This window comes from Aspergillus tubingensis, assembly GCF_013340325.1.
Source record: "Aspergillus tubingensis WU-2223L DNA, scaffold_7, whole genome shotgun sequence".
Classification (NCBI taxonomy): domain Eukaryota; kingdom Fungi; phylum Ascomycota; class Eurotiomycetes; order Eurotiales; family Aspergillaceae; genus Aspergillus; species Aspergillus tubingensis.
In genome coordinates, this window is record NW_023336281.1 from 565622 (window position 1) to 590618 (window position 24997).

Below are 24997 nucleotides of genomic sequence, written 5' to 3' on the forward strand. Positions count from 1 at the left end.
TAGAATAGATGAACTAGATTGTATACTGCCCTCTACTGCTACCTACAACAACAGCATCCAACAGTATCCGCTTCCCCAACTCTCACTCCCAATAACTCTCTAATACGTATACTTAAACCCAGCCAATCCCTCAATCGGCTTCCCCCCACGATCAACCCGCTTATTTGCTCGCCAGAACTTGAAGCTGAGTCCCGCCACAACCACGATAATCAGCGCGTTAGCGATCATCGTGGTCAATAGCCCGGGCCGGTAGTTCGGGGCATCTTGGGCCCTAAAGACTGTTGTGCCGATGATGCCTCCGATGCTACCCCCGCCGATGAGGGTGGCGGATGTGAAGGCGCGTTTCCATTGGCCGCGGACGTTGTTACTAGTTTGCTGCATTAGCCCTGAGATATCAGGTAGAGAGGGTAGTAATTATGGGGAGGGGCTTACCTTTGCCATGAGACCAATGCCGGACAGTTCGCGTTGGCTACCCATCCATCAGCATGACGATTATACAATCAAACAAAGGCTACTCACCAGCAATAGTCGCCAGAAAAACACCAAAATACCGCGGTCCCGACTCCTTGAGATACCCCAACAAGGCAAGCCCCAGCAATCCCATAGCAGCATTCGCGGCAATGATCGGCCCTCTGAGGTGCCATTTATCGGCATAAACCGCCTGGGTGTACATCACTATCGCCGCTGCAACATACGGCGGAGCCACGAGACACTGGGCCTTTGCTACCGAGAACCCCATACTGTCTTCCAGAATGATGGGAAGAAAGTAAGCGATGGAGTAGCTATTCGCTGTGGTGAGCATATACATGGCAGCGTATGCCCAGACCTTGCTATCTGCGCCGCTGCGGAGATAACTCTTCAATGTGAATGGCTCCATGTAGACGTCCGAGCGGTCATTCTCAATGGTAGCTACCACGTAGGCGGCCTCTGATTCGTTGAGGAAGTGCCATGACTTGGGGGATTGTTCGGGGAAGTCGACGAGGATCGCGTAAGAGCCGATGCCCATTACGCAGGTTAGGATGCCCTCGATCTGTGGTGGTCTGCATTAGTGTCTGTCTGTAGGGTCTGTGGGGTAGGGGCAGTACAATGAAGATCCATCTCCACCCGGACTTGCCGCCGAGTCCATCCATCTGCATCAGTCCATATGCGAGAATACCGCCGAATCCGGATGCCGTACTGCCAATCAGGTAGAAGAGGGCATTCCGCTTCTGTAGCTCGAAGCGAGGGTACCAGGTACTAAGGAGGTAGACGCAGCCTGGGTAGAAACCTGCTTCCAGGGCACCGAGGATGACCCGCAGTCCAGCCAGCACTGGCCATGTTGGCGAGAGGCCAAAGCCCTAGTTGTAATCAGTCAACACCTCCACTATCACCTCTAAACAGTATAACACCCCATAATCGTAAAACTTACGATCATCACGATTCCCCACATCAAAACGATAGCAGATAGAAACAGCCTCGGTCCAAGTTTCCGAATAATTACCGTCATGGGGGGCTGAAACACAGTATAGGTAATGAAGAAGACCAACGAGCTAATACTGTAACCATTATTCTTGGCATTCATCTTCAATTCTTCCTGCATCCTATCAGTACAACAAATTGAGTTAGCTTAATCTCTTGGCCAAGCCATGGCCTTGAAGCGGGGTTGAAAGAAGTCTGGAAAGCCCATACCCGGCAACCGAGGCAGCTCCCAAGTTGGTTCTATCCAGCAAACTGATGCAATATAGACAACCCAGTGGGATTACAAGACGAATGTCAATTCGTCTCGTGAGTCTTTTTTTCTCCTTGGGAGTAAAGTAGTCAAGGGATTCTCCGGGTTGAATGCTGTTCTTCTCGGCATCTTCAATGTGAGATGCCTCTAAGGACTTTTCTGTTTCCATTGCTGCGGGTACGGTGGATTCTTCTTTCATGCTTGAAGGCTTCGGGATGGAGGATTGGGATGCATTCTTTGACTGCTGTAATGGGATGGCATTATATAGCTGTCAAAGGGATAGACATAGACGAAAGTTTCCCCGCATGATGACCCCGCAGATCTATTACCCCGGATTTCGCCATCCCAGGCCAAGGTTAGTTATGACTCGAGGAGAGAGGATTGAGTTGTGGGTAGCGATAGGACACGTCACGAGTCCCGCAGCTGTACGGTAGATGGAAAGTCCACGGCAGGTCACTGTGTACTTGGCACCGAAGGGACAAGAGAATCAGTGGAAGAAATCGTTTGGGCCCTGTTCCGTGTGGCGAAGGACTCGTATAATACGACAGAATGGATCTTGGTTTTCCTATAGCCAGAGCCTGGATCATCTCTGGGTATATTAAAGTTATCAGTATCGTTCTCGAGTCTTTCGGCTCTCCCGAGGCAGACCGGGGAGGAGACTGATATGGGAATTTAGAGTTTGTTATCTCTATTCCAAGTCATGACATCAACATGTCCATGTGAGAGATGATTGAACAGTCTGATTTGGCAAGCTAATGGTCCAAAGTACCTGAACGGAAGTCTTTCCGCGATTCATCAGCATTTCATCAGCCGTCCGGGCTGCAAGTTCAGCCTGCGGGGGCTTCTTATAAGCTATTAATCCATGTAAATTGCATATTATATCAACTGGGGTCACACAAGAGGCTGTTGGCATATAGTCCTTGTTCATAAAAAGGAAAGATAATCATCTTTGATGAAAGTTTGTGAAGGTTGGGGAGATCGCTAAGGATATAAATGACATATTCCCGCCCAATGCAAGATGAATCACCGATGATATCCGTGTCTAAGCATCACGGCTGATGGTACCAAAACATAAACCTCACAACTCTAGTGGTATCTAAACAAATCCCTTCCATAAATCAAACCAGCCAAGCCACAACGCCAGCAGAAATATAGAGACAGCTACACAGTTAAAAACCCCCAAAAGGATAATGGCTAATGGAACGATGTGGCGCAACATAGTAATCCTGGTATGGATGATTCTCCATCGAGAAGTCCGCAGTCGCCATGAGCGGATTGATCACCCCAGCTGGCACCTTGGGCCGGGCAGGAGTATGATCCGCGGCCAAAGGATGGTCACTATTAAACAACGCCAGGATATCTTCCGACATATGCATTGGAGGACCGTGAGAGTCACTCCAGCCCCAGGCTTCCTGGAGCTCCTGCTTCACGTGCTCTGCCTTCCAGCCCGTCTGCTTTATAATGTCCTCGAGGATGCCCAAGGCCTCTTGCTGAGCTTCCCTAGTCGCCAGACACTCTGCGGCAATAGCGAGGAAACGTATTGATAGACTTGCGACTCCGCTGCTTCACATTAGCCATTGATTCAGTTATACGCATACTGACAACGTACCGATCCCTGGAGTGTGCCACGATGCCGCAGATATCCCTTGCATGGCTTTGCTGGACAGTCTGCATCTCGGCACTGTACTCTGACTCGACAGGATTTGTCTTCGTAAGCAGGATGCGTGCAGTATGGTATAGTAGTCGAGCGATGATCGTGGAACGCTTGATCAGCCTATAAATGTTAATATGGCATGTGCGAATAGATCAACCGATGCTCACCATATCTGTGGAAAGACGGATTTAGAGTTTGTCTGCCACGATTGAATATATCCCAGAGGCATCATGGACCGCGGTACAGCTCGAGCCCACTGATCGCACCACTCATTATAAGTGCACCATTCCTGATAACGTTGGCTAATCCGCGCGTCGTTGGCAGCCTCCAGTGCCGGCGGTTGGGCTAACGATCGAAAGTTGGCAATTTTGGCGCAAATAAAGACCATCTGATGCGTCCAGGCTTCTTCATTGCCCGCAACACTTGGCTGTGCATGATTCAGATCCAGTTCAACGCCCCACGTGTCCGGGTCCCAGGAAAGCGTCCAATTGAAATGCAAACAGCTGAGTAGTTCCATGCTTACATTCAACCAGAAACAAGCACCTCCCAGTCCCGGCGTTTTGGCATTCCAGTGACACTCTTTGATTAAAGCTCGCGCACCGGCAATGTGGCTCATGCCTTGAATTGGCCGGCCAGACATTAACTCGTAGATGTTCAGAAGAATCGCCGTAGTTGCGCATAGAGCCGAGTCACGATCAGGGTCTTGTAATGAGCGAAGAAGATATTGTGAGGCGATATTGTGATGTTCTGCGGCCTTCTCCTCCCCGTATGAGGCGTCCACGTGGAAAAGATGCCTCGCACCGCATGCCAACAGGGCTTTGAGAAGCATAGGTTCTTCGAGCGCATGGAATGGCAGAATATGCGTGAACTATGGAAATAAGCAACTGACGACACGTCGCAAGGATCGACAACTTACATGTTTCACCGCATCCATCGAATCCATCCATAGTCCAACCTCTTCAACAAATACCTGTAGCAGGTATACTTCTTCTGGGTTGTTGAGACAAGTATGGTTGGTAGCATTGATATGACCATCTTTTGTGGACCTGAACGGAGCAAAGGATGCACTTTGGTCGTAAAAAGCAGGGGCATTTGGTGGGCCGCTAAACGGTCCTGCCAGACTCCCGGACTGGGGCGTCCCGAAGCCATGTACGAACGAGGCACTCAGACTAGGAGTCAGACAAGGCCCTGTCGCATTCCCCTTCTCCAACGAAGGTTCCGCCACTTCGGGAGGATATCTCTCAATCCCGCCCACATATTCAGACGCTATAAGCCGCGACTCATCCCGAAAAGTCACACCCGTCGCTGGTATACGGACTACGCAGTGCGGGGGTGTCGATTTCTGAATATCTATGAAGTTTAAGCGAATTCCACGCCTGCATACTCTGCCCGACTTCCGGCAATTTTGGCATCGGTGCAAAGCCTCGTCGCACTTCAGGTGACGTTCCCGACATGTTAAGCAGCCTGTCCGCACTCGCCTCGGCTTCGCAAGGACAATCTTGCTTTTTCGCTTGGCGGCTGACGGGCGTGGCGCATCCAACGATGTGCTGTTTGGTGTTGAAACTCCGCCCTCGTCGGATGGGCTCGTGTCTTGTGTGATAGCCTCGGTCGTAACAGCCAAACTGTTTTCGTCGAGATCGAACTCGAGTATATCGGTGATCTGCCCTGAAGCGGTCAGGTCCAGTGAAAGATCCAGGTCCGACGGGACAGAGACATGGTCGCTGAGAGCTGACGCCATGTCAGGCTGCTTCAATCAACGATAACCCGTCGAGCCTGAATCACAGTATATCGTCCAGTCTTGGGTTATGATCATCAGCAAACCCCAGATTCAGCCCCCGAAACTGTCACTCCCGAGCATTCTGCCAACCACAAGATCTATAGCGCCGTCCGGCTTCCTAACGCAGCACCACTTCACATAGATATTCGGGGCCGATAAGATAAGTGACGTGGTTGACAGGGATGGCCAACTCTGATCGAAGATTTGCGCACGATTCGAAGGTTTTCAAGGTGACACCGAAATTTAAATGCATAGGCACCGGTATTTGGAAGCGATCTAAGGGTCGTTGATCTGCTCGAGATTGCTGTTAGCTTATGTATAGTAATATGAAATAGCGTGCAGTCACAGTCAGACCTTATGGATTAACAGCAGAAGGAGATAATGAAGTGTCGTCAACCAACTCACACTGGCAATAGAGACAGACCGGGGAATCTCAAAAGATCCGCGGGGAATCGTGACTCCGGGTAGGAGAGACTAGTCCCAGAATGGTCTAGGCGACCGATCAATACCGCGGCAGAACAAAGAAGCGATACGGTCCCGCTCAATTATTTCATTTCATAGTCTACTTGAAGTGGCATCTTTCACAAATTCGTATTTTCATTTATATGATTTGCTGTAAATTGTTCGCATCTCTTTATAAAAGCTCGCAATTTTGTTCAACATTACCTTTATCCATAACTTTTGGCATTGGGTCGTAAATCAATGAGGTCTTCAGCAACGTGCTGCTCAGATAGCAGCTGCAAGAGAGGTCTATGTTATCGCCGTCTACATTCCTTCGGTCAACACCAGGTACTGTAGCAGATCAGCAGCTCAAGTTCTTATGCTTTAGTTCCCAGTCTGGGGACTCGGACTCGAAGGTGCAGAATGAGCATAAGAGCACCCCAGATGGCAGCAGAGAAGAAAGTAGCGCGAAGGGCAGCAGCATACGCTCCGATCACTAGTCAAGGTTTAGTATCTCTAACTTCCACGGGTACATATATGCAACGCTTACCTTGTTGCTGATGCATTGAATCGAGTTTCGCGATTGCTTGGACGGATTTGCGAACAAGGAGGATGACATCCTCCTTGTTTGGTCCGGTGACCATCTCTTCGAGTTGATACACGAGGGTGTTCTGGAAGATCCAGCTGCTGGTTGCGACACCCATCACCGATCCGAGATTTCTCCACAAACCCAAGGTCGTCGTGGCCACGGCCTGGTCCTCTTGATCAGTAGTGGCAAGAACCGATACCATTAGCGAGGGGAAAGAGCATCCTTGTCCGAGACTGGAGAGCGAAACGCAAACCATCGCAAGCCAATCAGGCGTACCAACGCCCATGGAAGCGGCAGCGCAACCACCGAGCAGTAGAAAGATGTCGCCAAAGATGATGGTTGGCTTAAGCCGTTTAGTCCAAGTGATAATGAAGCCTGTCGACACACTGGAGATCGTCACCGCAAGAGTTGAGCCAATTAGCCTGAGACCCGAGTCAGTCGGAGTAGCTAGCTTGACTGCCTGAAAATACAGGGGCGCATTGAAGACCATAGTGTTAACGGAGATGGCGCCGAAGAAGTTTCCAAAGATAAGGCTGGCACGAGGCTCCTGTACCAATAGCGAAATTGGCATAACTCCCCGCTCCACGGTCCGCTCATAGCGAACAAAAACAATAGCTAAGATGAAGGATGAGATCAAGGACGTGATAACAATGGGGTGAGTCCAGCTCAACACATTACCACCCAGATTCAGTCCCATAATCAATGAAGTCACACCGACGACAAGTATGAACGAGCCGACAAGGTCAATGCTCTTGAGGAGCTGCATCAGACTCTTCCTCTCTGTTTTGGCCCTCTTCAAGCCCAGGTCGGCAGGGGTTGTCCAAGCTGCCACGATGAAGTAAACAAAGATGAAGGGCAATTGCACGAGGAACGCACCTCTCCACCCCACTTGGTCGCACAGGAACCCGCCGAATGCCAAACCAAGGCAACCACCAATGCCCAGACAGAGGTTGATGTAGGACTGATAGACGCCTCGGTATTCAAGGCGCACTAGATCACTGGAGAGAATCATGCCCATGGAGAACACACCACCAGCTCCGAGTCCGCAAAACGCTCGAGCAGCGATGAAGCTGAACATGCTTTGGGCGGCTGCGCACCATGCCGTTGTGACGAAAAAGATGGCAATGGCGAAAAGGTAGACTGGCTTCCTTCCAAATGTGTCAGAAATGCGCCCAAAAAGCGGGAGGAAAGCGGTAGATGTCAATAGGAATGCGGTCGATAGCCAAGATGCGGAGTTCGAAGCGTGGAAGTAGGAGGTAATGACCGGGTGACTCGAAGCCATCAAGGTGGAGTCAAAAAATCCGATCACGTATCCCATCATGATACCAGAGAAGATGAGCCAGAATCTCATGGGTGAGACATTGATGAACCGTGAAGCATAGCCAGTAGGCTCACCGGCAACTCCATCTTCAGCCTCTCCGGGCACTTGTTTCTGGCTCACTGGAGCAGAAGGGAGTCGCTCGAGATTGGGTTCAATATCGAGCCCTTGCGGGATTGAGGTGACTCTGGAGAGACTAAGCAACGCCGGGTCTTCCTCGGGGGCGAAGAGGGTTGAGGACAGGCTTGGATCAACATCCTTATCTACAGTCGTATCCTCTTGACTGGTGTATAATGATTGACGGGAAGATTGATGCAATAGTGGCGTAGACTCAGTAGCTTGGAGTGAAGATGGTGGCTTTCCATCTGTTGCATGGGGAGAAGTCATAATCGCAGTAGATGCGGTGAAAGAGATTGGATCAAATAATCACTCTAGAATACGACTTTGGAATAAACTTAAAGATCACAGAACATAGTATATGAAACTGAATATCTCCACTGAAACTTTGTTCATACAAAGAAGAAAGGATAATTGAGAAAGGAAAGGAAAGAGAGCAGCCTACAAAGGGAGGTGTAATTCAGACGGGGAGACTGGCTGAGACAAATTTTATAGAGGGATTTTCTGGTGAGTGGCACTAAAGAATGCACGCTGCGGCACGGTGGATTCCCTCCCGCACGGAACTATGGATATGACTCGACTCGGTCAGCCTTTGCCTCCTCGACTTTATTGCGCGGAAAGACCAACCCATTCTCCACCGATTTGGACAGCTGCATTGGTTGGTTCACAGGCACGAGGAGCCCAAAATTTGACCTACGTACCCGTCCAAGTTCTTCAAGATTCATGGTAGACGTGAAGCCAACGAACCCTGGAAGCTGTTTTGATAAGCGCAGATAGCGGCATTGCTGCCTCCAACCCCTCATCTTTTTAGTATGAATTTAGGATGCATGTGGACAGGATCCTTCTTGATGCAGGCAAATGAGTGTCTTGCTCGTGCTGCGATTTCGGCCCACTCCCAGAGCATCACGTGTGATTACTCTTGCTGATTGGCTCAACTGCAGTCATCGGACCCCAAACCGTGTATGCACCCTGCACAGTCTAACCCTAATAGGGATAGCGGTCCTCACAGCGATACCGGCAGAGTACATCTCGGTAAGGCATCAATACCGAGTGGACTATCCACTACTTTAGCACTTATCTATGGGGATGCAGTAGTCACCTGTGTCATCTGCGGAGCTGATGGCGTGCGAACTGTCAGGCCCAGGTACCATCATCTCTCTACCAATGGTTACTTTTCTCTTATGACATTGATCGGACCACTAGCCGAGCTCTGTCGTTTTCCGAAGCCAAGGATGAGTGATTTCTTTTAAACAGGTGAAGAGAATGAAGCCACCGGTACTGCACAAGTCAATGGATCAGCCTTAGCAGATGACACAGTGCTGTATGCACGCAGCTTGCATGTTCAGTTAATGCTGCTGAAAGAACCCTGCCACATTGCACCAACTAGTTGCAGGATTCAATCCCGACTGCATGCGGTGTGCAACTGGATACTTTGTATTCGTCTCTGCCCAATGCTTGAACAAGATTTACTCTTCAACCCTCCAATCACCTCCAATCCAGAAAGCAAGAGCCATCCGGTGGCCGCTTTGCTATGACATCCTCCCCGCATCAAGATGCAATGATCAACCACTACTTGCAAAATTTTAGTCAAGGCCATCCTATCAGGTGCACCGTGTATACTCCGTATCAAGAACACTGCATTGTCTTTGAGAGATTTTCAAGAGAGACATAAAACCTCTTGAATAAAAGACTTTGGATGGAATCGGTCCGAGCGGGAGGCACAGCCGAAGGAGGTGGCGGGACTGATAACAGACTAGCGCATTCGATAAGAGCATCCAACGGTGATTCATACACCAGATTTACCTGTCCAGGCCACCATTTCCGACACAGTCATTGCGCATACCCAACAAGCAGATTGAACCATAATCTGCGGACAGCTTGCATTGCAGCTAACTAACTTTTCAACCTGCTCCCGCAGCTGCTTTCCTCTCCGGCCTCCGCCTTCGAATCACCGGATTACCCCTCCCTCCACCACAATGCCCCCGCTTCGTATCGCCATCCTTGAATGCGACACCCCAGTCGAGAAAGTAAACAACAAATATGGAGGCTACCGCGGTGTATTCTCCCTCTTGCTCCGCGAAAGCGCTGCAGCACTAGGTCAGCCCGATAAGCTAGACCCAGAAACCGGCCTCGAGATTAGCGGCTGGGACGTGGTGACGGCGCAAGAATACCCCAACCTGGAGGACGTAGATGCAGTTGTTTTGTCCGGGTCCAGTAAGTTACTTTACCTTTCCACCTTTCCCCCGTACCCTTCCTTCCCTTATTCCCGCGCATCGTGCATCATGCACTCTCTCTGCAAGGCGCTCCCTGTGACTCATATGTCATCTAGAACATGATTCTTTCGAGAACCACCCATGGATCCTGAAGCTGGTTGAATTCACCAAGAAAGCTTTCGAAGACAAGCGCGTTAAGATATTCGCCATCTGCTTCGGCCATCAGATCCTGGCACGTGCTCTTGGCGCCAGGGTTGGTCGCAACACTGCAGGATGGGAAATTGCAGTGTGTGAGGTGGACTTGACGGAGACTGGAAAGGAGTTGTTCGGGAGGGATAAGCTTGTATGTCACCCACCCTTCTTTCCCACAATACTCAGAGCTCTCGTATAGCTTCTATGATGGAGTCCTGAACCTATGCTAACAAGTATGCTTACAGCGCATTCATCAAATGCACCAAGACATTGCATACGGATACCCGTCCGAGGTAGTGTCCCTGGGCGCCTCCCCGAGATGTGCAGTGCAGGGCATGTATGTCCCGGGGAAGTTGATTGCTCTCCAGGGCCATCCCGAGTTCAGAGAGGATATCATCTCCGAGATCATTAATATGCGGACTGCGTCTGGTCTCTTCTCGAAAGAACAATCAGAAGATGCCTTGAGTCGCGCAGGTCTCCCACACGACGGCATCGCGATTACCATGGCCTTCCTGAAGTTTTTGATCTGAGCAGACCTGACCATATAAAGCGATCCTATACTTTCTGCCAGGATTAATGGCTGATACACCTTCATAGAGCTAATAGCCTGGCTACCCGATAAACTTCACCTCATGCGACGCACATAGACAGATCAAGAATAGAAATCATATCTTTTATCCACTAAAGATGCAAATGGTTAAAACCTCAAACCCAAGCGCATCTAGCCAGATGACCATAAACGATGGGTATAGAGCGACCTATGAAATCAGAGACACCGAATTTAATAAACCACCGAAATGCAAGCGCTCAAAATCGACAAACCCTCCGAACTAAGCAATGAATCCAAATCAACCAAGCACAACCCAAAACCTCCCCCAGATCAACCCGAAGCCGACGGATCCTCCCTCTCCAAAAACGTCGGATCCATCTCAACCTTCCTCTCAAACTTCGTCCACCAATCGCGGAAAGTCTTCAAAGGAACAGTTTCCTGTCCTCTATTACTGGGATCCTCAGACGCAAAACTAGCCAAGAAATTAAACGCATTGCCAATAATCCTCTGCGCCAGCACCTTCGTAGTAATTTCCTTCTGCTGGCGGTTATGTCGTACCAACTCCAGCGACTGCCCCGCGCCACCACCACCAGCTTGCTCCGCCTCCAGCGCAGCAACCTGCGGTGCAACAGCCTGAACAGGTTCAAGCGAGATCCCCAACGTCACCATTGGCGCTGCGCCGCCCATCGCATTGCCATTCTGCAATCCTGGGATTTGCGGCGCCTGGACTTTAAGAATCGCAGAGGGTCTTTCATTCGCTAGCGCTCCGATAAACTTAAACTGGGGCGCATTGTTGTTCGGATCAGGGAATTGAATGTAAATAGCAGCGGCGGTATCAGGCGGGAGGACAGTGCCGGGGAGGAAGAAGACGACGAGTTCGGTGAGTTTGGGCGGGAGAGGGAAATTGAAGGCGAATTTTGTGGTTTGGCCGTTTGGTTGTGTTTCGACGGCGACGATGTCTGTGAGGCAGGGGTGGTCTGGTATGATGACGGAGAACATGGTGGGCAATTAATGATGATGATGACGACTTAGGAGTGTTGTATTGTATAGAGCATGTAGATCAGGTCTCGATCTGGTTGGAGTGGTTTAAATCTTAATGGTGAATTGTTATAGCTGGACTAGAACAGATCGGAGGGAATTGCGACGCATGGCTTAAAAGAGTGGTTTCTTTGGAGCTTCTCCGGGAGGTGGAGAAAGTAAGCTAGCTAGGCCAGCCTTTTGAAGAATTTCCTGGCGCGTTCCATGATGGAATCTCAAAGAAAGACTCGGTGACGAAATACCCGTCTTCTGGCTATTGCCCTTATCGATAAGGGTTCCCTTCCCGCCCGCCGTTGCTCTAGGCTGGTTGAGGAACATCCCGTTGGTAGGGGGGGCATCCCCGCGGCTGACTTTTGTGATTGTTGTTGTTGGTGATAGACTCACTAGACTACGAGTTTTGTATATATACGTCCTTTATTGATACATTGTTTTGGCATCATGGGCAAGTCAAATCTTGAATTGGTTATTGAGTGCGATAGGTAATTATTTCTCTTTCCTCCGTCCCCATCGCTTGGATTCTAATCGTCAGATCCGCATGGCAGATTTCCGTACTACCAAGATAGCCCCGCATCCTATCTTGAACATCTGAAGAACTACCATGTTTTCAAGGTCGCCGGCTGCGATGCTACTCTCGGATATATTCTGAACTCGACAGTAGAGCGGTTCGACTTGCCCTCGGAATGGTGGGCAATTGACTCCGACAACCGGAGCGTCACCCTCCTCGCTTCGGCCGATGCGACTCCCCAACAGCGCAGCGAGATTATGGCCAAGACATTGAATAAGGCCGTGGAGCTGGGAACATTTGACATTCTCAAAGGATGGCGCAATGAGATGTATCCTATCTATGGACCAGGTGGTAAATTCCTCCTGGAGATGGAGCGATCTGCTACCCCGCTATTCGGTGTCGTTTCGTACGGCGTGCACTCGACCGTCTACGTGGAGGACGAGAATGGTCTACGCATCTGGGTACCCAGGCGCTCGAGAACCAAGCAGACATACCCCGGTATGCTTGATAACTCCGTGGCGGGTGGAATGAGCACCACAGAGCACCCGTTTGAATGTCTTGTCCGTGAGGCGATGGAGGAAGCCTCTCTGCCGGAGGACGTTGTCAGGGCTAATGCCACTCCGGCCGGATGTGTCACGTACACGTATGTCCGGAGTGCAAAGGCTGGAGGCGAAACGGACCTGGTGCAGCCGGAGGTCGAGTATATCTTCGATGTTAAGGTCGGGGCCGATATCATCCCCAAGCCGTGCGACACCGAAGTCGAAGAGTTCAAGCTTTTCACTATCGAAGAGACGAAGCAGGCATTGGCTAATGGGGAGTTCAAGCCCAACTGTGCCGTTGTCTTGATCGATTTCTTCGTTCGGCACGGTATTTTGACACCGGAGAACGAGCCGGACTATCTTGAAATCATCGCACGGATGCATCGGCGCTTGGAGTTCCCGACCGCATCACACGTGACGGTATGAGCTACAGCTGACTCGCATATATGGAATCAGAAATGTGTTGAGAAGCAAGATTTAATGTTCTATTTGATATACCCTATCACCAATCAAACGCCGGCGCTGCAATCAAAGTACCCCAAGCATGCAAAAGACTTTTCTGACTATCCGAGACAGAACGGGCCAACGCCTCAGACCTTCTGAACACTATATGTGATGGTCGTGAAAGTTCTTTTTTGTCTATTTCTTCAGGAGCAGATACACGTAGTCGATCCTCAAGGGTGCCAGCTTCTTGTAAGGACCTTCGAGGTAAAGCAAAAGACCACCGAAAGAGATGAAAACGGCCCTAGACACGAATTTAGTCAGATGTTGTACAAAAAACGATCGATCTCCGTCACACGGCGAAGAAGTCCGCAGCAGACCGCGATCCGCGACACATGGGATGATCTTACATGTTACCCTGGCTGGAGCCTTCCTCAAAGCGGTAAACCTTGCCGTGGCAGACATAATCGTAGTCATTAGCCAAAGTCTGCTCGCCCATTCCGACCTCTCTCCAGCCCTTCGAACCGGAGTCGTCCTTGCCATCCAGAGAAAGCGTCGAGGCCAGAGCCATGTTCAGCGACTCGTTAACAACGCAAGGGTAAAGCTCGGAGTTGACATCGAGAGTGAAGTGCGAAAGGGTGTCGGTAGAGTTGCAGCTCAGACGCGAAACACGGTCATATTTCTGGGAGTTGATCGCGGTGATCGTGAAGGTGTCTTCGAAGAGTAACGGGTCGGACATGGTTGCGATGGTGGCTTCGAGCGTTCAATTGAATCGCAAAATATGTAGGGTATCGGATTTTACGCGACAGACGGTAATCGGGGGGAGAGACAAGACGTGCGCTGGCAACAAGCTGATGTGGTGGTCGTGGTAGCGCCAGAAAGAGGTGAAAGCGAAGAAGTCGAGGGCGGACAGCTTTTTTGCTCGACTTTTAGCGCGGCGCCGCTTTTACTTTCCCGGAGCTGCCCCGCAGCAAATCTTCAAAGTATTCCCGTTCGGTTCATTGCGTTCCAATCATTCTACCAACTTACACGATGTCTTTTCGCAAGAGAAATATTGGTCTTTCGGCAGGCGCTGATCGCACTGGTGCTGTTAATGCTAATGCACAGCCGCAACAGCCTTCTGCGACGCCAGAATTGACTCCCGGTGTTCGCCCCTCCCCCGACGATGGGCGGCCAACTACTTCCACTGGTACTCCGTCGCTGGATAACCTTTTGGCTGGGCATGGAGGTCTTCCCATAGGGAAGACGCTACTGATTGAGGAGAATGGGACTACGGACTTTGCGGGTGCATTGCTAAGATACTATGCGGCAGAGGGTGTGGTGCAAGATCAAAAGATTCACGTCGTGGGAATGCCTGAACAATGGGGAAGGAGTCTTCCGGGCTTGTTAGGTCCGGCTGATGCTGTTGATGACAAGCAAGATAAACGGAAAGGAGAGCGCATGAAGATCGCTTGGCGATATGAGCGTCTGGGCGAGTTTGGAGCAGGGATTGCTGGTTCAAGAGGTATACACCTTGTCATATTGTCATATTGTCACTGCAACAGTTTAGGGTAGTGTGCTAACAGACGCGATTATGCAGCGCCCTCAGGAGACCAGAGCCAATCTGCCACTGATCCAAACGTGGACAAGCGACCAGCATTCTGCCATGCTTTTGACCTCACGAAACGCCTCACTCATCCATCCATCGCCAATGTGAACTATATACCCCTCGCCCCATCGAACGAGCCCTTATTCGTGTCGATTCATAAACGACTTCAAACCGCAATAGCCTCTTGTCCACCAAATACTGTCCATCGTATCCTCATTCCTTCCTTGCTGAACCCCACGATATACCCGCCCGATTCCTGCCAGCCTGACAACCTTCTGCCGTTCCTACACTCTCTCAGAGCTTTGATGAGCGCGCAGGGTGCGCGAGTGACGGCGATGATCACGTTGCCCTTATCTCTTTTCCCCCGCGCCACAGGACTTGTGCGATGGATGGAATTATTGAGTGACGGTGTCATTGAGTTGTGTCCTTTCCCGCACTCCTCCGACGCTCTCGCAACCTCAGGTGCCGCTACTTCTCAGGAGGAACCACCACAGGGCATGCTGAAAGTCCATCGTCTGCCAGTACTGCACGAACGTGGCGGTGGTAGCGATCAGAACATCGGACAGGATTGGGCTTTCACGCTGAGCCGTAAGAGGTTCGAGATCAAGCCATTCAGCTTACCGCCAGCTGAAGGAGACAAGGAAGGGCAGGATGCAGCGGTGACGGGTGCAATGCCAAAAAAGGCGGATCTTGAGTTCTAAGTTTCACGATGGGTTGGGATAGCCAAAATCAGACCACAATCACTCCTCGTGATCCGAACCGTCCAACATATTCTGCAGCTCGATCTGCTCGGACATGGCGGACCCAGTGTTGACCATTGATCGGAGGTAGTGTCTTCCGTATGAGTCAAGCCCCGGTCCAGCAGGTGATGCTGAGAAATGAGACCGAAGACGAGGTGCGATGAATCTCGAGAAGCCTAGATATGCTTCGAGCTGTCAGCAGCTGTCATTAGAGATAGGCGAGTCGTGGTACCTAGGAGTAGCAGAAAGGGTGCAAAGAACACCAGGAACAGTAGGGACAAGAAGCTCATTTTGACTCGTGGCAATAGAGCCACTTGAACAGCTTCAGATAATGATTATACGACTCTTATTATCTAGTGGTAGCTTCCAGCATTCGCCGAAGAGCATCAACTCTCCCACATAACATTACTAAGCACATACAATCCACTAGCTTGAATAGGAAAGGCGTACTTCCAGCGCAGCTCTTTAAGAGCTTCCACCCCACCGAATATTTTTTCTCGCTTCCATCCTCATCGCTCATTCAACGACAATCTGGATTTGCTGGCCAAGTCCACGAGCCTCATTCTTCAATTCGATACTCTATAATGCTGAGTTGTATTGATGGTAAGCAGTGATCCTATCCTTCTGCGCAATTGTCCCTTGCTTGCATGATTATACAAATACTATAATCTGTCAATCCCCTGAAGCTCATTAAATAATCTCATTAAAACGAGCATATGTGATTGAGAAACGTATCGAAAATGAATAGCATTTTCTTGCGCTTTTACATTTCATCCATACCATTCATTGGAATCTGAACGCTAACGTTCATATTCAGTCGCAGCAGCAGATCCCTTGATAAATTGAATTGTGCCCCTTAGTCGCTAAAAAATGGATATCGAACCCACCCTTCCTATTCCGATCTCGTATATTGGGGGTAGCTACTTTCTCTTCTCAATTGATGCAGTTACGTATGTGAGACGCGAGCATCACATTTGCGGCGTCTTAAGCGGCACATTGCCTCAAATCCCACAACAGAATGTCTTCCTGGGCTTGCCCTTGAAGCTAATGCCGGAAGAGGCCCGGTTGCTCGTGGAGAAAGGTGTAGCATGCATTGTAGACGAGGTAAAAGTCCAAAAGGACGGAATGCGAGCCCTCATGGAGGAGGATCGCAAGAAGTATCTCCGTGAGCTAGAATCTCAAGGCCAGCATGCTATGCGATTACAACACGACCGGAAGGAGCAGCAACGCGAGAAGGCTTTAAAGAAAATAGAAGAAAAGAAGGCTGCCAAGGCCAAAAAGTCTGCTGAAAAGCAGCAGCAGGAGGAGCAGCCTGACCCTGTTAATAATGAGGCTGCTGCTAAGGACCCGGTTGTTGACTTGTTCGCACACGACCAGCAGTCGTCGCGCCGTTCTTCGACCGCCACTGCTGTTGCTGCTCCCTTTGGCACTGCCATGGGAGTCACGCCTGCTACGTCTTATCCGCCTCTTCCGTATGAGTGGTCTGCTGAGCAAAAGCTACCGCTTCCTGATGTGCCTTCCTCATATCCTTTGTTCGCTCACCTTCACTCTGAAGGATACTACCTGTCTCCTGGGTTGCGATTCGGGTGTCAGTATCTTGCCTATCCTGGTGATCCTTTGCGGTTCCATTCTCACTTCTTGAGTGTGTCTGCTGAATGGGATGAAGAGTTGGATTTGATGAGCATTGTTGCGGGAGGTCGACTAGGTACTGGTGTGAAGAAGGGTTTCATGATTGGAGGAGCTGAAAAGAAGCTCGAGGGATCGGACGCTGGGGATCCCAGTAGTGTGAGGACTTTCAGCATTGAATGGGGTGGAATGTGATGTGATGCGAACCATATTCGACGTTCTCTTCGGTCTTATTGATCGTCTCTGAGCTGAGCCCCGCATACTGCGCGCGCAGCTTGCAGCATATTCCATTGCTGCTTTTCTCCTCGGTGGAGTAGAAGCGCAATGTCGGAGGGAGCTGTGCAGCGCTGCAAACTGCACTTGAACGCTCTCTCAAGTCCAGCAGAAATGCATACGGACTTGATGGCAGCAGCCAATCCTCGAAACAGCCGGTAGAGCTGTTACCTGACAAGGTTAGGAGAATACTCTACAACTGTCGATTCTCCAGCACACCCAGGCAGCGCAGTCCGACGTAAAGGACTCTATTGGAGGGTATCACAACCTTGAATATCATGCTATGGCTAAATAGCAAACATGGAATCAAATGAAATCATTCTTCAACTATACAATTCAATCTATCTCCGCGTACACTTGTAGTTGCTACCAAATCATCAGGTCTCGGCCTCTTATGCACAAGGGCACGCCTCGAAAGCCTTGGGATATCCTGCTGGACCGTGCTGACAAGGCAATCGGTCTTGGTTCACTCCAAGGACTCGGCAGCAAGACTCGTTCAATTCGTGAGGAGCATCAATCCCTTCATCGATAATCAAATGCTGGTGCGAAGGCTGAGTACCTCGTGTCTTTGTAGGAGCTGCCCCCTCATAACACCATATGGATTAAAATCTCCGTAGCGGCCCGTGCCTGCTTGATGCGAAGCCTGTCAGATGTCCTGCAGACGGCGGTACTCTCGATGGTGCATCTCCTGGCGCGTCAGCCTCGAGTAGTCTGCCACGACTATGGTCAGACTGTACTCGGGTTCCAAGCTCTGCAGGATAGTCTCCCTGGCCGAACCCTCACCCTGTCCACCATCAAGCGATCTAACGATCATTTCCAATAAAAGTCTTCCACCGTCCCAGCAGCCTAAATATAATCCACATTCCGCCACTTGAACTTCTTATTCGCTCTGTCCACCGGACGATTCTGGAACTGACTACCATGAAGCTCAAACACGAGCTCCTCCTTCTTCTCAGAATGAGCACTCGCCTCCCCAGCCACCGCCGCCCCATCAGCATCATCCGCCTGAGGCAAAGGCACACTAAACCGGAAAATAGTCTGCTCCTTAGGAATAGCTAAACCAAGAACCACGTTAGCAACACACACAACCCAAACTTCATCAATCATCAAAAGCAAAGAAAAAAAAGAAGGGGAAACACATACTCTTAACCTCATCCCCCCTCGTAACCACCACAAACGTAAACTTCGTATCCCTCACCACAATCCCCCGAACCCCAACCCTCCCCTCACACCGACTCCTGACCACCTCGACCTCCGCCCCATGAAAATCCGCACTGGAGAGTTTACTCCCATGCGACAACGGCGTCATGGGCGGCTTGAATTTCTTCTCCCCCAAGTCCAACATATCCTGCATATACCGCACCCACATGCCATGCAGTTCCTGGAAAACCGCATACTTGCATTCTTCCTTGGGGAGGTCGTACAGTCCCGAGGCGCGCTTCTGGCGCGCGGATAAAGGCTGCGGCTTTTGTTTGCGCAGGAAGTATTCTTTCTTGCGCAGGCGGTGGAGGCGACGCCGTGAGCGGTTGTCGGCGGGTGTTGGGGATGTTGGTCGCACGTAGAGTGGCTTTTGTTTTATGCGCTCGGTGAAGAGTTGGGTTGCTGTGTCGGGGGAGTGGGCGCGTGAGAGGAGGGTGTGGGCGATGTGGGGTTTGGGGGTTGTCATTTTTCTCGATGGGTCTGGTTCGGTGGTGAGGGGGGTGTTTGTTGGGAATTGGGATGGGGGAGGTATGGAGTGGTGGCTTGCTGGTGGTGGTGACGGGGTGATGGTGATGGTGTTGGTGATGGAAAATTGGTGGTTATCGGAGTTGCCGATAAGATCACATGCTGATTGGGTTGGGTCCACTGGTTGGATATGTATGCTACTTAGACTCTTGCATTCAGCATCAATTCATCGGGAATAGATTCGCATGTGAATTTTTCCATTTGTATGAATTGATGAAGTTACAGTATCGTCAATGGGAGGAGATTGATTAGTTTGAAGCAACTTCAGCGCCAATTGTGACTTGATGAAGCTAAGCCAAGGCCTCGCCTACGAATTGATTGCCATAGCGAATAGCTTGATTGTGACGACACTATAGTGATTGATAATCTAAAGACGATTTCTACATCAGGAATGCTACAAGCGTTCTCAATTTGGCTCACAAAAAGGATTACACATATGTACATTCATATACAGTCCCCGCATCTGGTCTTGTCTGTCAATTTACGCCTCCACAACATCAACCTATGCGGTAATGAAGTCCTCAGATCAGATATAGAGCACGATGTATCGCTCAGATAAAATGAGAGCATGATTATCATACAATATATGCTGTATGTCTGAATGTTCGCCTCTTTTACAAATCACATTATGGTTGCCGATCATCCCTCGGCATGAAAGTCTTCCCCGCATATCACAAACTATATATACTACCAAGTGTTGATGGGACATTTCCACCAGAATGCGCATCCAACATCAATCAAAATGTCCGATCCAACCAGCCTACCTCCATTCCCCTCCTCCGTCCCTACAGCCCCTCTCCTCCGTCTCTCACTTTCCAAATTACAAGCCCACGATGCCACCGAAACCCACAACCTCCTACAAGCCTGCAAAGACATAGGGTTCTTCTACCTCGATCTCCGCGACGCCGACGAGGGCATTGCCCTCTTAAACAACGCAGACAAGCTCTTTCCAATCGGCGAACGTCTATTCGACCTTCCCCTGGACGAGAAGAAGAAATACGACCTCGCCAGCCAGAACTCCTATTACGGATACAAAGCGCAAGGCGCCATGATAGCAGACAGACACGGCAACCTAGACGGGAACGAATTCTACAATGTCCGACACCATCCCCACTACACCCTCCTACTACACACACTTCAACCACATACTAACACTCACCTACATAGGTCTCCAAAGACGACATCCTGAACCTCACAACCCCCCTCCCAACCCCCCAAATCCTCCAAGACTCCCGCCCCCTCCTCTCATCATTCATCCAAACCTCCCACAACATCGTAACCCTCCTCCTCTCAATCCTAAGCACCAGTCTCTCCCTCCCCTCCTCAACAGCCCTTCCCAACCTCCACCGCCTAACCTCCCCCAGCGGGGACCAAATCCGCTTCATCAAGGCCCCTCCTACCGCTACCCAGAACCCCACCCTAGGCGAACACACCGACTTCGGCAGCGTCACCATCCTCTTCAACCGCCTCGGAGGCCTCCAGGTCCTCCCTCCCGGAGCGGATGCAGAATGGACGTACGTCCGCCCCTTACCCGGCCATGCTATAATCAATCTCGGTGATGCGATGGTGAAGTTCACGAACGGGCTGTTTCGATCGAATATCCATCGCGTGGTTGCGCCTCCGGGACAGCAGGCGGGGTTCACGCGGTATAGTCTGGTGTATTTTGCGAGGCCGGAGGATGAGGTTCCTTTGCGGCGGTTGGAGTCGGATAGGATTCCGGCGTTGGGGGAGGGCGTCGTTGAGGAGGAGATTAGTAGTAAGGAGTGGGTGATTAGGAGGGCGTTGGGGAGGAGGGTGGATTTGGGAAGGCCGGTGGATTATGAGAAGGCGGCTGGGACGGAGGGGGTGAGTAGGAGGTTGGGAGTGTAGAGTTGGGAGTTTGCAGTATGTTCACAATGATTTTCGTCTGTGGGAGTGGTGGTTACAGGAGCGTTGGGGTACATGGAGAGGTTTCTTATATGATTCCTCTTGGGAGGGGTATACTAGATGATTATGTTGATCTTAAAAGTAGCCAGTATCTAGTGCCTGTAATTTATATGATGAAAATCTGGTAAACGATAGTCAGAGCCTTTGGAGCATTACTATTTCGTTTCTTCAATTGCTGTAGACTTTTCGCGTGCAATTAGACACTAAACTCACAACACAGTCAACGAGCTACCACATTACTCAAAATCATCAGGATAATCATCCTCATCATCGTATGGCAGACCGTGCGAATCCGACATGCCGCGTCCAGTAGACTCCTGAATCTTCTGCATCTGATGCCTCGACTGAGACTGATACATAGCCATTTCATCAAAGTCATCACGTCTATCAACTTGCCACTGCTGAGCACCTATAGTTCGAGGAGATCCTCCAACTCCACCCGCACCACCTACAAAATCATTCGCGCGACCACCACCACGACGCCGATTCCTCGGTGGCGACATAACCTCCTCAGAAGCCCTCATAGACTGCTGGTTATAGCCAGAAAAGAATCTATGCAAAGGCCGATCCCCCGACATATTAGGCAACCAGTCATCTGACCGTAACCGTTCAACAAAGGCGCGATGCGCCATATCAGCTCCGAGGACCCGCGAGACATAGTCATAGAATTCCTTGGACGCAGCTGCAACTTGCTGGACGTGCTTAACCTGCAAGAAAACCGGCTTGGACGTTTCCTCGGCCTCGAATTCCGCCAGCGCGATGGCCGTTTGACATCCGTTGCGAATCTGTCGCCCGTTCCAGCGGGTTCTGGATTTACTGTTCTGCTCCCAGTTTGCGTCAGCCCACTCTAGGATGGGGCCGGTGTCGATGGTTAGTGATGTCTTTCGAGACTTGGCTTTTTCTAGATTCATCTCCCAGATGGCGTGGTTCTGGCCTTTGTTGAGCCCCGGGTAGTAGAGAGCTAGGTGGATGCGAGAGACGAAGGCTTCGTCGAAGGATCCTACTCGGTTGGTGGTCAGGAATAGTAGGCCTTTGTAGTATTCTAGTACTCGTAGGAAGACTTTTCGTTTGGAACGTCAATGTCAGTAAGGATGGAAGACCCTGTCAAATAGAGTAGAAGGGGGATATGCTCACCTGATACAATTGCGTTCCTTTCCAACTCCGTTTTGCTGCGCGCCGCAAGGAAGACGTCGGCTTCGTCTAGTAGTAGGACGCAATTCCACGCCTCAGCCTGGGCGGATATACGATTCAGCTTGTCCTCCACTACTTCCGCGCTTGTCCCCAAGTCACCGCAGGTGATCGGATACAGTGGTCTTTCAAGCCAAGCCGCCATACATTCAGCAGTCGAGGTCTTGCCTACACCCGGCTCACCGTGGAGCAAGATAATAAGACCTTCTCCTTTTCCTCTGACCACATCCGGATCAATTTGTTGGCTTTCTCCGTCCTCTTTCGACTTTCTATCTGCAAAATGGCGCTTCACCTGCGCGTAGAGCATTCTCTTGTGACCCGGCCGCAATTTGAGATTCTTCCAGCCATCGTCGGTAGGAACAGGACGCATGCGTTCGAGGTCGCAAAGTGCCCAGCGGCGGCGATGGAGATCCCAAGCGCAAGCACGGTCGGGCATCATAACGAGCTCATCATTGCTCCAGAATTCCTTCCTGGGTACTTGCTGTTCCGGGGCAGACTCTTGCCGAGCCAGGAAGGCATCGTCGCGGATGAAGTCCTTGGTTAACTCTGCGTCCACCCAGTCGTCGTCGTAGATCGTTTCGGAAGACGATCGAATATATTCCTTAGACTCGCGGTTTGCTAGTACTTGGATATACAAAGATTCGGATACTTCGCTTCCTGATCCTCCCATGGTACTGGGAATCGACAAGCTGGGCACCCACTCCTGGTCTTCGTTGCGGGCTGTTTTGAAATCAACAATGATATTACCCTTTATGTAGTCGGTTCGTCTGTTAAAGCTTCCCGGGCAGGATGCGCCATCCATGTGGCATGTTAGGGTGGACCCCGAATAGAAACGATGTTGTGGGGTAGCGAAAGTAGCAAAGAGTTCGCCCTGCTTCAATAACTTATCGCGCAGCGCTGGGTAATCGCCCACAAACTGAGTCGGAACTATGCCCAAAGTCCGAATCGGGCGCTCTCCACTGAAGTGAGGAAGATGAAAGTCTCGTGAAAGCACGCCGAATTGCTCTCCATCGTATCCAATCTTATAAAGTCGGATGATGAAAGGGTTAACCCGTCCGGAGTAGCTGGAGTCCAGGACTGGTCGTCCCTCAGAAACCTGCAGCACTTTCCATATACTTGGACGATTGGTTGGCTGGACATGTGGTGCACTTTGCTCCGGAGTGAACCAACAAACCACCTGCATACCTGGGTGGAATAGATACCATAGATTGCTGAAAGAGATTGCTGGGTCAATTGTCGATGGGCTTGGAGTGAAGTTATTCAGTAGAGCACGATGGCGGCTTATTACCGGACTGAGATGACGATCCATGAAACTGACAAGGCAGTCGAGCGCGCGAAAGGCCTGACGAGAATTAATTGGCTCTTTGCCTGGTTCTAGAGGTGCAGGGTCATCGAGCTCCTCATGCCCACTTGCTATTTGCCATCTAGCAGCTAGCTGTCGATGCCGCTCGCGTATCTCCTCGTCATATCCGACGAGTACTTTGTATGGGCGTAAGACGACAAATGGGGCAGGCTGGTCAATCTTGGAAACAATATCCCTCAGAACGGACGCTAAAAGACTGGAGTTGATTCGAATACGCTCAGGGAGATCGTCTTCGGCGCCGCCGGTATCTAATTTGGGCTTTGGATCTCCTTCTGATTTCTTTTCGTTCTCCTCAGCCCTTATCAGGGCAAGGATTCCGAAGCGGCGGATGCTTCTCTCGGTTTGCTGCCAGCAGTATTGCGCAGGGCCCTCCAAGACATCGATGACGTGACGTTTTTCCTCAGCATACATGGTCTTAAATTCATTCCATTTCACGTAACGGAGATCCATGATAACATCATCGGAATCATCGCATGGGTAATGCCTGGACTCTTCGTCTTCCGTACCGATGGAAACAGAGCCATCACGGCTGTGGTTGTCATCTTCCTTATCATTTGCAGCTTGCTCGGGAATCTTAGCATGGTTTTCTTCGAGATTTTGTATTCTAGCGCGAAGGTCCTGCAACTCTTTCAACAGCTCCAGAGTGGCGTCCTGGTTCAATAATTTCGTAGGGGTATCGACCGGGATCTCCAGTACCGGTTCTTCAGTGATGGTCACCATGCTGGGATGATATTTTCAAGTGTAGATCAGATCGACTGGCGAACTTTCATTCGAAGCGAAGACACCACACTGAAGGGCCAAAGACCATGATTCGTGTAGCGCTCTTCTGAGTGTGGCTTTATATGCCTGTAGGCTCAGCACATCTCCATTGAGACAGTTGAGAGACGCGCGCTCTAGCCAGGAAAGACATAGCACTGCACATGTAACCCATAACGAAGCTAATTGTAGTTCGGACCCCCGGAAATGAAATCTGGCAAATGAGAAGCTGAGGATGGTGGTAAATACGAACTATCCCTGTCTAGGGTCGGAGCCTCGGGCTACCGTGCATGAACTACATGGCGAGACCGTGTCCAACATGCAACACTCGTTCAGATTTGGGGGAAGGAGTTCTTCATGAGCCGTCATTGTATGAGACAAACGGTATCCAACCACTCCTAATCCAGAAGAGCTAAGAGTGGCTGGCCGAACAGCCTGGAGATAGCATCTGGCACAAATAACAGCGTGAGTAATCCCGCAAGTGCACGGCTTCCCCGCTTGTTAACCCACATGGAAGGATCGATCTGCACGTTAGCGTATCTATAGCAGTAGGGAATGCTGTCATACTTCTCCGCGGGCTGGACTTTGCTTGCTAGTCAGTTTGACCTTCTCGTACGGGGAAGTCCGTGGATAATTAGAGATCCAGCCTCTCAAATGTCGATAAAGGCTAAAAATGTCAGGCCGTAAGTCTCGTTTACGGCATCCAATCTACGTACTTTACCGCGCGAGA

General features: G+C 50.5%; 13 protein-coding genes across 13 annotated transcripts; 5 read left to right on the forward strand and 8 right to left on the reverse strand.

Moving 5' to 3' along the window:
• Window positions 1-99: 99 nt before the first annotated feature.
• On the reverse strand, window positions 100-1907 carry AtWU_05157 (phthalate transporter; the record flags this gene model as incomplete). The annotated part of the gene is made up of 6 exons (XM_035500267.1): window positions 100-367; window positions 433-469; window positions 520-1030; window positions 1086-1337; window positions 1409-1580; window positions 1669-1907. 6 exons carry the CDS (start codon window positions 1905-1907, stop codon window positions 100-102), a joined length of 1479 nt encoding a protein of 492 aa, XP_035356160.1.
• A 970-nt stretch (window positions 1908-2877) lies between these two features.
• AtWU_05158 (Zn(II)2Cys6 transcription factor) lies at window positions 2878-5100 on the reverse strand (the record flags this gene model as incomplete). The annotated part of the gene is made up of 4 exons (XM_035500268.1): window positions 2878-3268; window positions 3318-3482; window positions 3530-4230; window positions 4279-5100. 4 exons carry the CDS (start codon window positions 5098-5100, stop codon window positions 2878-2880), a joined length of 2079 nt encoding a protein of 692 aa, XP_035356161.1.
• Window positions 5101-5957: 857 nt separating this feature from the next.
• On the reverse strand, window positions 5958-7874 carry AtWU_05159 (putative MFS multidrug transporter; the record flags this gene model as incomplete). The annotated part of the gene is made up of 2 exons (XM_035500269.1): window positions 5958-6076; window positions 6131-7874. The coding sequence occupies 2 exons, from the start codon at window positions 7872-7874 to the stop codon at window positions 5958-5960; spliced, it is 1863 nt and encodes a 620-aa protein (XP_035356162.1).
• Window positions 7875-9580: 1706 nt separating this feature from the next.
• On the forward strand, window positions 9581-10539 carry AtWU_05160 (type 1 glutamine amidotransferase; the record flags this gene model as incomplete). The annotated part of the gene is made up of 3 exons (XM_035500270.1): window positions 9581-9818; window positions 9934-10160; window positions 10255-10539. The coding sequence occupies 3 exons, from the start codon at window positions 9581-9583 to the stop codon at window positions 10537-10539; spliced, it is 750 nt and encodes a 249-aa protein (XP_035356163.1).
• A 350-nt stretch (window positions 10540-10889) lies between these two features.
• AtWU_05161 (OPI10 family protein) lies at window positions 10890-11558 on the reverse strand (the record flags this gene model as incomplete). The annotated part of the gene is made up of 1 exon (XM_035500271.1): window positions 10890-11558. The coding sequence occupies one exon, from the start codon at window positions 11556-11558 to the stop codon at window positions 10890-10892; it is 669 nt and encodes a 222-aa protein (XP_035356164.1).
• Window positions 11559-12035: 477 nt separating this feature from the next.
• Window positions 12036-13067, forward strand: AtWU_05162 (thiamine pyrophosphokinase-related protein; the record flags this gene model as incomplete). The annotated part of the gene is made up of 2 exons (XM_035500272.1): window positions 12036-12076; window positions 12140-13067. The coding sequence occupies 2 exons, from the start codon at window positions 12036-12038 to the stop codon at window positions 13065-13067; spliced, it is 969 nt and encodes a 322-aa protein (XP_035356165.1).
• Window positions 13068-13280: 213 nt separating this feature from the next.
• Window positions 13281-13821, reverse strand: AtWU_05163 (DNA-directed RNA polymerase core subunit RPB8; the record flags this gene model as incomplete). Its single annotated transcript, XM_035500273.1, has 2 exons — window positions 13281-13386; window positions 13493-13821. The coding sequence occupies 2 exons, from the start codon at window positions 13819-13821 to the stop codon at window positions 13281-13283; spliced, it is 435 nt and encodes a 144-aa protein (XP_035356166.1).
• A 293-nt stretch (window positions 13822-14114) lies between these two features.
• Window positions 14115-15371, forward strand: AtWU_05164 (elongator complex protein 4; the record flags this gene model as incomplete). The annotated part of the gene is made up of 2 exons (XM_035500274.1): window positions 14115-14586; window positions 14662-15371. The coding sequence occupies 2 exons, from the start codon at window positions 14115-14117 to the stop codon at window positions 15369-15371; spliced, it is 1182 nt and encodes a 393-aa protein (XP_035356167.1).
• Window positions 15372-15410: 39 nt separating this feature from the next.
• Window positions 15411-15700, reverse strand: AtWU_05165 (class V myosin; the record flags this gene model as incomplete). Its single annotated transcript, XM_035500275.1, has 2 exons — window positions 15411-15595; window positions 15643-15700. The coding sequence occupies 2 exons, from the start codon at window positions 15698-15700 to the stop codon at window positions 15411-15413; spliced, it is 243 nt and encodes an 80-aa protein (XP_035356168.1).
• Window positions 15701-16280: 580 nt separating this feature from the next.
• Window positions 16281-17231, forward strand: AtWU_05166 (tRNA splicing endonuclease subunit SEN34; the record flags this gene model as incomplete). The annotated part of the gene is made up of 1 exon (XM_035500276.1): window positions 16281-17231. The coding sequence occupies one exon, from the start codon at window positions 16281-16283 to the stop codon at window positions 17229-17231; it is 951 nt and encodes a 316-aa protein (XP_035356169.1).
• Window positions 17232-18155: 924 nt separating this feature from the next.
• AtWU_05167 (RNase P/RNase MRP complex subunit) lies at window positions 18156-18975 on the reverse strand (the record flags this gene model as incomplete). Its single annotated transcript, XM_035500277.1, has 2 exons — window positions 18156-18364; window positions 18453-18975. The coding sequence occupies 2 exons, from the start codon at window positions 18973-18975 to the stop codon at window positions 18156-18158; spliced, it is 732 nt and encodes a 243-aa protein (XP_035356170.1).
• An 801-nt stretch (window positions 18976-19776) lies between these two features.
• Window positions 19777-20903, forward strand: AtWU_05168 (putative oxidoreductase, 2OG-Fe(II) oxygenase family; the record flags this gene model as incomplete). Its single annotated transcript, XM_035500278.1, has 2 exons — window positions 19777-20130; window positions 20202-20903. 2 exons carry the CDS (start codon window positions 19777-19779, stop codon window positions 20901-20903), a joined length of 1056 nt encoding a protein of 351 aa, XP_035356171.1.
• Window positions 20904-21196: 293 nt separating this feature from the next.
• Window positions 21197-24231, reverse strand: AtWU_05169 (AAA family ATPase; the record flags this gene model as incomplete). Its single annotated transcript, XM_035500279.1, has 2 exons — window positions 21197-22020; window positions 22095-24231. The coding sequence occupies 2 exons, from the start codon at window positions 24229-24231 to the stop codon at window positions 21197-21199; spliced, it is 2961 nt and encodes a 986-aa protein (XP_035356172.1).
• Window positions 24232-24997: the final 766 nt, after the last annotated feature.